The sequence below is a fragment of the Mus caroli genome, unplaced genomic scaffold, assembly GCF_978045245.1.
Source record: "Mus caroli unplaced genomic scaffold, Mus_caroli_1 scaffold_20, whole genome shotgun sequence".
Lineage (NCBI taxonomy): Eukaryota > Metazoa > Chordata > Mammalia > Rodentia > Muridae > Mus > Mus caroli.
Genome location: NW_028227275.1, coordinates 37,860,804 through 37,871,162, shown reverse-complemented (window position 1 = coordinate 37,871,162; position 10,359 = coordinate 37,860,804). Strand labels below are relative to the sequence as shown.

Here is a 10,359-nt window from a genome sequence, read left to right as displayed (position 1 = left end):
GTTTTAAGAAAATTTAAAGTATTAAAATACTCTCATCTTAAATAACCTATACCAATGGAAAAATACGTATTTATTACGAACAAAGTAGCATTTACAACATAGTTTTAGTCAATTACATTTACACAAACCAGAATGAAGTGATGCCCCTGACGTGCTATAGGCTTATGTCCAAGGCTATTGGAAAGCAGCAAGAAATCTCTGTTTGGAACTGGAGAGATGGCTCAGTGGTTAAGTCTACTGGATGCTCTTCCACAGGACCCAATTTCTATACCCAGCACCCATATACCAGTTCAAACTAACTTTAACTCCACTCCTAGGAGATCTGATGCTCTCTTCCAGCCTTAGCAAGTACCACGTATACAGACATACATATAGGCAAAACAATTATTCACATAAAATAAATAAATCTTACAGAAAACCAAAACAACCCCCCCTTTTTTTTCTTTTTTTTGAACATGAAAAACTTCCTAACAGAGACTGACCTTAGGCAAATCAATGTAAAAAATTTAGTCATTAAAAATATTTTTAACTGTCAGGTTTTAAATATTTTATTTATCAAATCAGGCTTTTACCTGGAATTTTTACAATTTGAATGTAATTTAAAAAATCAACAGTTGCAGAAAATGACATTATATTATGTTTGACTATTTTTAATATGATGATACATAATTTATCCTTCCCAGCCCAAAGTTCAATATAAAACAGAACATTAATTTTGCTCTCTGAAAGCTTGTTAGCATGATATGTAATTATTTTTGGTATATGTAAACGGAAATGGAATTGCTGATGATGGGAGTTTTAAGTATATCTTTCTTTCGTACCTACATCAAGCACACATCAGTGAAGATATTATATCAGAAACCCAAGCAACAGCACAAATATTTAGTAACACCCTTCACTAATATGCTACCAAGTTTTTAATTTTTTGACTTGTTCATGCTGATAAAAATGTTATCAAAATATCTTTATACCACCTGTATGATACTTAGTTTAAGAGGGGAGGGTTCTTTTACAAGTTTTAAAAAGAAATACAACTTCTAAAAGAGAAAATGTCTAAGTGAGAGGTCATAAACTCATGTTCCATTATTTTTTAACCAAATAAGAATGTAAATTTCATTGGCTATTACAATAATATACAAAGCCCAAACTTTGTTCAGGCTAGCAAAAAAATAATTTTGTCAGTATCATCAAAGATATGGTTCATTCCACTATTCAATGACATTTCTATTTTCTTTCAAGATTTAGTTTTTTCAAAGAACAGAATTTGTTTGGCATTGTTAATTAGCATTCTCAGAGAAAAATAAGTGGTTTTCAATTAATATTTTCAAGGTGGAAGAAAACAATTCATATGAGATTTTTCTAAAATACTGGGTATAAGGAAGGACCTACAAATTCTAAAAACACGATTTGATTCTTTTTTCAATCAATTCTTTGCCTTCACTCTTTATATAGCACTGAGAAATTTCAAATACAAATTGTAAAAACTCGCATATGAAATCTTAAGAAAAATTTTACTAAAATTATAAAAATGCTTTTTAGAAATGTAAGATGTAAAATACATTCAAGTTTAAATTAAACAAACAAACAAACAAACAAACAAACACAAAGCCCTACCATAACACGTATACGCTAACTCCTGTCATCTGATCTCACCCTGCCAGTGTCTGAGCCACACATTCTGTATCATCTTTACCTTGTGACCTCTCAAAGTCCTCCTGTCATTTTGAAGCCTCATGCATATGTTTTCCCAATTCTTTGAAATAACCTATAACATGTTACCTATAACATATTTTCTATGAAAATAAGGGAACCTTTATTTTTTTTTTAACACAAAGAAATGAAGAGATCTGCTGTCAATCACTATCTATTAAGCAGCCATTCCCATACTAGTTTGTAAGAACTAAATATAATACTGGAAGAGAAGTGGGATTTCTAATCGTGAGCTGCCTTTATTCTCTCAGTCAGAATGTTCTGCACCCAGCACTGTTGTAGTTAGTAAACACTCGGACTGAAATCCCACTCTGCCATACCTTCGATTTGCAACAGGAAATAGCCTTTTCTGTTATGACACATGAAACCACCCAAAAACTCATAACCTTCCTGCCTCCTACTCCTAACTGCTGGGCTAGATGTGTGCCAGCACACCTGAGGGGCAGCTCAAGGCTTCACACAACAATCCCGTGCTCACAGAGGACTAATGAGACAAGGTCCACCAAAAGCGAAGACTTCGTTTTCACTAGAAAATGTTCCACAGTCTCTGTGGTCTCTACTTCATCAACCTATTTGTTTTTAAAAGCAGGTTTCCAAAAATAACCAATCTTTCTCTTTCAATAAATCTGCTAACTTTTATTCACTTGAGAGACACGTATAAACAGTTAAAGAAAAAAACCTCTGAAGGCCCCTCCTTTTCTTTCCTTCACTGAGGTTGAGTAAAGGTTATCCTTCGCCGACGCCTTTGAAAAGCCTTTAAATTCCATCGGTTTGGCTCCAGCATATGAGGACCATTGTAGACAAACAACACTGTCATCTTTTCAGAATAAGGAAGATTTTGTAGAAGCTGTATGGATTGAAACAAATTGCCATATAATTCAAGTATATACCGAGAAACACAGGTTTTCAGCCTTACATATGTTCCAATTCATCAACTTGCCAGATTGACAGCTCTCCAATAAGCATATCTGAAGCCTGGCCTAATTACTGACCTGAAATATCCAGTTGCCTGGAAATCCTCTCTATTTACAAGTCAGCTAGGACAATATACTTCCTAGGTACACTGTGGAAGTGTGCACTGAAAACACTTCTCAAACTCCTATGGCTAAGACCTGTGCTGTGACAGACTGCTAGTTTGAAACGTGTGAGGGAGGTTTGGTTTCTAAACCAAGGAGTTTGGTAAGAAATAGAATAAGGCTGGGCAGTGGTGGTGCACACCTGTAATCCCAGCATTTGGGAGGCAGAGGCAGGCGGATTTCTGAGTTCGAGGCCAACCTGGTCTACAGAGTGAGTTCCAGGACAGCCAGGGCTACACAGAGAAACCCTGTTTCGAAAAACCAAAACCAAAACCCAAACCTAAACCCAAAAACCAAAAAACCAAAAAAAGCCAAAAAGAAAGAAATAGAATAGGGGCAGATCTGATTAGCCCACAGATCTGATAAAAGATGATTAAGTTGAAAAAGATGTACATTTCATTTAGGGTGGACTCTCCAATGAGTTAGTTATGAATATTTAGTTGAAAAAGGGAAAAAAGTGTGACTACTAATAAAAGCAGATTTAAATCTATTTACTCGACAACATACCACAGCACTATATTTAACAAAAGGGACATTTCCTTTCCAACAGTTCTAGATTATGGAAAATTCTCTATGAAGATTCCTATGCTGTTGTAAAAGCTCATCTGTCAGTACTTAGGGCCAGGGTAGCAGCAGTGGGCATTCAGGACAGGAGCAGTTTGTGGCGTGACAGAGAAGGCTAGAGAGTTCTGGGGCTTGCATTCCCAGTAGTCTCTTAGCAAAAGAGAATTATTGTGGAAGGGCAGTGAGTGTCAGACGTGAGCACGAAGTCTAAGCTCTGGAAGAGTCTGATGTGCTTCCTCCATCGCTTCCTTAGATGACAGATGACGTTTCCAATTATGTATGTCACTCAACTTGTCCCTCTATGAATGTAAACATTACCATAATCCCTTAGCTTCACTTTTAGGAGTTTTCCTGCTCACATTTACATCTCAGCCCCGATCTTCTCCAAAACTACGACCCAGGGGGCATCTAAACACTCCGGTGAGTGTATCATCACTCACCTTCGGTGTGATGAAGAAGTACTGGGATGTGTTCTCTTTACAGGCAGTGTTCACAACCATTTCAAATACTCTCCGCTCATTAATTGGGTCCATACCCTAAAGCCATAAAAACAACTGTTACATTTGTACCTATTAGGGATGTGGCCCCCTCGCCCCAACGGAGTCACTGTACCTGATTAATTTCATCAACTACCCTGAAGGGACATCTGTTAAGCTCCTGAAGTGCCATCAAGTACAGCATGGTAGAAACACTCCTTTCACCTCCGCTCTGATGATGAGGCGTTAATTCATGCAGCTGCGTACTACTGCGAAATTTCACTCTAATCCGGATTCCATATTTATCATAATCTTCCTGTAAAATATAAAAAGTTGAAAAATGAGTGCTGTCTCTGGCAATTCCACTCAATATTTGAAAACATATCAAATATATCAATCATAAAAGCAAATGTAAACAATTACTACCTAAAAAATTTAATAGTCCCCAAGTGCCTACATGGGTGTGCACACACACAAATGTAAACTTTAATAAAAAAAAAGATTGTATTAGGTGTGATATAACTTTTGTCAACTCTGAGATCGCTCTAAGATGTATTTACTTCTCTTAGCCACTCCAGGTCACTCAGATGCAGACTGACCTTAAGAGTGAAGTATCGAACGCTAGTTTAAAGTTAACTAGTTAAATGGTCTAAGGTAAGTAGCTAATCAAGGAGACACAGTACAAGAAACAGGTAATTCAACAGTTAAAGTTCTAAAACACAAAAAGAAAACAGGTAAAATTAGCTTCAATTGTATATTTTATTCATTTAAAATGTCATTTTAACATCACAATATAAAATGTTATCTATGAATACTTAAATTCTTTTTTCACATTAAATCTTTGAAATTGTATGTATGTAGCATATATTCATAGCAGAGGCCTAAGAGCTGCAAAAACTATTTTATTTATTCATTATTTTGAGTATCATCAAGTAGTTATAAAGAAGGTGTGGCAAATACTTATGGATGAAACAGAATGTCAGTGGGATGGGCAGGGGCTGGCTCATGGGATGCCCCTCCAACAGTTATTCCAGTCTCCATTCTGTATAAGAATGGTACCACCCCAAGTGATGCCATTTATAACTGATGTGGTGTCTCCATATACTGAAGGAAGAACTGTGTATCACCTCTCACACTAAGTCGCTGAGTCTTTCCACCCTTTCCTTTAGATTTATTATATCCCATAGCTACTATTGTTGCTGGCAATACTCTTCCTTGAGTTGTTTCTGGAAGTATGCTGCCACCTTTGGTTACAGTTTTAGCTGTCTTATTTTTTTTTTTTTTTAAAGATTTATTTATTTATTATATGTAAGTACACTGTAGCTGTCTTCAGACACTCCAGAAGAGGGCGCCAGATCTCGTTACGGATGGTTGTGAGCCACCATGTGGTTGCTGGGATTTGAACTCTGGACCTTTGGAAGAGCAGTCGGGTGCTCTTACCCACTGAGCCATCTCACCAGCCCCAGCTGTCTTATTTTCAACAATACTTTCTCAAACAGCACAGGACAGTTTCCCAAAGCTTGTCCTGCCAAGTTTGGACTCTGCTCTGTCTCTGCTATTCTAATGAGACCCCGTGGTCCAGTTCTGGACACATAAGAAAGCAAGAGCTTCCTTTTTGGAACCACAAATTACTTCACACATAAATACAAAAGGACGCAGGTAATGCCTTAAAAATTTAGAAATACTTTTAATCTGTTCACCTTCCTTTTCAAACCCGTCAAGTAAACAAATTACACTACTGTAATAGTTTATAATGGCTTTAATTTCTAAGCTACTTTCAACCCTGACTCTTCATTGCCATTGACGGTTGGTCCTCTCTACTGTGCTGCTCTTGGTTCTCCCATCTCACTGAAGGCTCTGCTTAAAGAAGCCAGTTCTGGACCCACTACTGAGGAGACACAGGGAGGCCAGAACAGAGAGGAGACACTGGACAAGGTTGAAAAGAGAGGTCTGGAAGAACACACTGAAAGGGAAGAGAGGCTTTTCTATAGCAGTGCACTGAAAACAGACTATTAACAACAGTACAAGATGAAGGAAGAGCCCCACGCAAAGGATATAATTATAATGGATGGGATTTCTGTGACACAGGCCTCACCTAGTCTATTTGGCCACATTTATGCCCCACACTGACTCAAGCTACTGATAAACATCCTGTTTGAGCAGGAATGATGTTCCCAGTAATCAAACTTATCTAAGAGTTTTGGCTCTGTCTGGAATTAGATAAGGAGCCTGATTTTTTTTTTTTTTTTGCCTCTTGACAGCAATGTGACATTCAGTAACATTACCATAAGTCTCAGTTTGTTTTTTTTTTTTAAAGTAGGGTATATTTAAATACCTGCTTTATAGCACACTTGTAAGAGATTAAACAGCAGGAGGTGAGGTGGTGGTGAGGAACACCTTTAATCCTTGGGAAGCACTTGGGAGGCAGAGGCAGGTGGATTTTCATGAGTTTGAAGCCAGCTTGGTCTACGAAGTGAGTTCTACAACGGTCAGGGTTACACAGAGAAACCCTGTTTCAAAAAACCAAACCCAAACCCCAAACCAAAAAGATGATCTGAAGAGATTAAACAAGATACATTTAGGAAAGGAAGCATCTCGGAACTTAAGTCTTATCCATACATCAGGCATGGATTGTGTGGTAAACTGCTACGGAAGGGTCTAAAACCTCAAACCTAGGACTTATAATAAAATGGTATTTCACAGGTATACTTCACATGAAGCAGAAGGCCCTTGTGAGGCAAAACTCCTCGAAGGACAAAGTGGTGCTACTCTGTTTTATATGTAAAAGAATGAAAACTCAAACATTTGCTAAAATCTAAAATTTTAAAGATATTTCACCTTGGAAACATTTTGACACATGGAAATGAGAATAAATTACCTCAGTATACCAACAAAAACTTTTAATTAAGATCAAAAGATGGCTAGCCTTTTGTCACTTACAGTCCTACCCTCCTGATTCCACTTTCCCAATTATATTCAGGAAATCCAGTCACTTCTTTCTTCATCCACCCGCCTCGCCTATAGTGCTGGGAACTGAAGCCAGGGATCCATGTAGCTAAGCATACACGATCACTCATTGTACCTCCAGCCCTTCTTTATATAATTTTTCTTAATGAAAAATTTGTTTTATTCAGAATAGCAATGCATAAAGCTGTAGTTCAAGGAATTAGCATATTACCCACTTTCTTCTAAATTTGTGATAAAGAAGAAACTAAGAAAACTGAGCATGGCAGTGGAAGTGAGGTAGGTAGGAGCAAGATCGTCAGGGGAGGTCAATGTCATCTTCGCCTATACTGCAAGTTCAAAAAATTAGAAAACACCACCCAACACAAAAAACAAACTCAACCATCTGCTAATTTGTTTATGGCTCTTAAGTTGAGAATGGTAGATTTATAAAGCACTGTATTCATTCAACAGAGCTGAATAACCTTCCCTCACACTGGCTGAAAAATAGCAAGGCATTAGCCACTTCTATAAACACCACCCCCAACCCCAAACCAAGCAAAGCTAATGTTAGAAACCCATAGGTGATCTCTTTCCTCCTTTTCATAATTTTTCAGTAAACAAAAATTTCATGTATAATTCCAAAGGAAACAAATTTACATGTACTCCTTGCACATAATTAAAATTGCTGGTCATAAACTACATCCCAAACGCAATTACCTCATTTTCTGTATGAAGATCGACTTCACCCGCACACTGCATGGAACTGAAGAAGCTGCTGAACTTCTCGTTAATTTTTTCTACAAGCTCCTTTAAGGGATTCAGCCACCTTTCTTTCACCTACAAGTAAGAGGCAAAACAAAGCAACACTGAAAGCAGCACTACCCACTCTGATACAAGATGGCACACACACCACATTCTATAGCAGAGTTAATTTGGTTAGAAAACCACTTTTTGTCTCAGGAGAATAAAATTTATTTTGTATAATTTGTACGCTCATCCCATTCATGGCAAACAAATAAGGATAAAAATTACCTGCGAAATGTTTTCCCTGTATTCATCTAGTTCAACTTTCTTCCCCTGTAGTTCTTCGGTCAACTGCTGTATTTCTACTTCTCTTTTTGAGTACTCCTCAACCACCTGGTTGAAAAAAATTCTTTAAGAAAAATTTATCAAAGGATAAAATTATATAAAAATTTGCATCAACTAAACTACTAGCTAAAAATGCCACTGCGTTGCTTATTTGTACACAATTAATTTATACTACTGAATACTGAAAATGTTACTTTTTAATCCTTGAAAAAAACACACACTGCTGCATTTCAAGTTAACTCAGCTACTCTTTTTCTAAAGAAAAGGCAAGGAACACTGTGTTCCTTAGGAAGACTCAATTTAGAATTCTAATAGATTCAGAATCTGGCATTTAAGGCATTGTTCCTGCTGCCTAGCTTATTATTACCCAGAGCTCCAGTACAGCGTGGGAGGCAAGTACTGGAAAGAACTTTGTGTGTGTGTGCAGGCACACAGGGGTGCACACAGGCATGTGCGTGTGCACGTATGCACTGAGGAAGACAGCAGGATAAGAACTGTAGGATGGAAACTGAGAAGAGGCGTACTACCGAAGGGTTCAGTCCTGTGAAGCATGAAGCTCTTGATCTTTCTTCAGTTAATAATGCATCGATTTCATCCAATGTGTTTGGGAGATCTTGAAAAGCCTAAAGAAGAAGAAAAAATACATCATTAAAAATGGAATAGTGAAGTTTTATTAGAACAGTTAAAAGAAAGTAATCTGCTACATATCTACTACTATCTGATCAATAGCATGCTAGCATATAGCAATACGAAAGAATCATAAAGAGGGCATTTTCTCTTTAAAAAGCTTACACTTTAAAAGAAAAGATGTATACATGTTGGATAGTACCTTAAGGCAATGTATTGATGTTGAATCTAAAATAAGCAGTACATATCACATCGGCTTTGGAATACAAAATAATGAAGTGTCAGTTTATGCTACATGAGAATTAAAAGAGTTCAAAGGCCCACGATTTATCTCTGGGTCTGAAAGCAATGGCTAGGGAAAAGCAACGCAAAAAGGAGATAACAATTTGGAAAGAAGAATGAGTACTGCATACCATGGGGGGTGAGGAGCTGTGTCCATTTGGAATGGTGGGTACTTGCTGAATTGGTAGAATGGGTCCAGAATATGTGGGGCATTGAAAGAGAGCAAGAAGTTAGAGCTTTATACTGTACTTATGAAGACCTACAAAAGCATCCTTACAACTCAACCACTGAGACAGAATTCCATCAAGACTATCTTCTGAACTTATGCCACAGAGACTCACTAGGGTAGACACTTTCCTACAAGGAGAGGCATGCAGTACACGTTTGTGCCTAGCATAACCTGTAGAGCCCTTATAGTAAAAGGTATGCAATGAATTGGGAGCCTGGAAAAGGTTCTGATGAGTTATATGTATCTACTGGATAACCTTGATTTGTATCTTTTTTAACCCTTTGGAACTCAGTCGAATCTCTGCCAAAGCCTCTAGGTATTTAAATGTACATGTGCTACATCCCTGACGTGTATGCTGAGGTGTGAGCTTATGTTTCAACACTTACTTGGCATCTTCACCGGATTCTAACAGGCATACTAAGTTTATTATATTGAAACATAATTTCTACCTCATTCACCTTCCCTACCTCTGTAAGCAAACCAATTTCTCATTAATGATTAGCTTGACAGTTTGTTCCGGCAAAAATTTAGGAGTTTTCTCTTACCCCTGTCATGTCTATCACTGAAGTAAAATTTCTTCCTCCCTCATCCCTTTGTGCTACTATATTAATCTCTTCCCTGGTCAAAACTAATGACCCTTAGTTATTCTCCATAGAGCAGCTGAGAGTATTCGTCTACAAAGTGATTTTAATAGCAATAGTCTTGTGTTTAAGATCCTCCAATGGATTCTATTTTAAAGATAGGAGAGCCCAGGGTAAGGACTACTGAGTAGTGGTGGAAGGCCTACCTAATCTCTGAACATTAAAGGCGGCTGTGGGGATCCAAACTCTTCCTATATTCTTTTTTTTTAATTAGATATTTTCTGTATATACATTTCAAATTTCAAATGCTATCCCGAAAGTTCCCTATACCCCCCCTCCCCCCCGTCCTGCTCCCCTATTCACCCACTCCCGTTTCTTGGCCCTGGCATTCCCCTGTACTGGGGCATATAAAGTTTGCAAGACCAAGAGGCCTCTCTTCCCAATGATGGCCGACTAGGCCATCCTCTGCTACATATGCAGCTAGAGACACAAGCTCTGGGGGTACTGGTTAGTTCATATTGTTGTTCCACCTATAGGGTTGCAGACCCCTTCAGCTCCTTGGGTGCTTTCTCTAGCTTCTCCACTGGGGGCCCCGTGTTCCATCTTATAGATGACTGTGAGCATCTACTTCTGTATTTGCCAGGTACTGGCATAGCCTCATACGAGACAGCTATACCAGGGTCCCTTCATCAAAATCTTGTTGGCATATGCAATTCTATAAGGTCATATTAATCCAAACTATGCCTTCGTCCTTGCTTGGCATTTAATTTTTTTCTTTC

The 10,359-nt window shown here is 38.0% G+C and overlaps 1 protein-coding gene across 4 annotated transcripts in view; it reads right to left on the bottom strand.

Annotated features, from left to right (window-relative positions):
* Window positions 1-536: 536 nt before the first annotated feature.
* The window catches only part of Smc5 (structural maintenance of chromosomes 5), a 67,323-nt gene continuing 57,500 nt past the window's right edge, over window positions 537-10,359 (bottom strand). Inside the window, exons 19-25 of one of the 4 annotated variants that reach the window (XM_021151740.3) lie at window positions 8,902-8,946; window positions 8,386-8,484; window positions 7,805-7,909; window positions 7,490-7,609; window positions 3,963-4,142; window positions 3,791-3,886; window positions 537-2,557 (exon numbers count right to left, since the gene is read on the bottom strand). In XM_021151740.3, the coding sequence (XP_021007399.1) occupies window positions 2,417-2,557; window positions 3,791-3,886; window positions 3,963-4,142; window positions 7,490-7,609; window positions 7,805-7,909; window positions 8,386-8,484; window positions 8,902-8,946 (786 nt within the window). In that variant the 3' untranslated portion in view covers window positions 537-2,416. The remainder of the gene's footprint in view (window positions 2,558-3,790; window positions 3,887-3,962; window positions 4,143-7,489; window positions 7,610-7,804; window positions 7,910-8,385; window positions 8,485-8,901; window positions 8,947-10,359) is intronic. The other 3 variants (XM_021151741.2, XM_021151743.2, XM_085834242.1) reach the window with 3 other exon arrangements.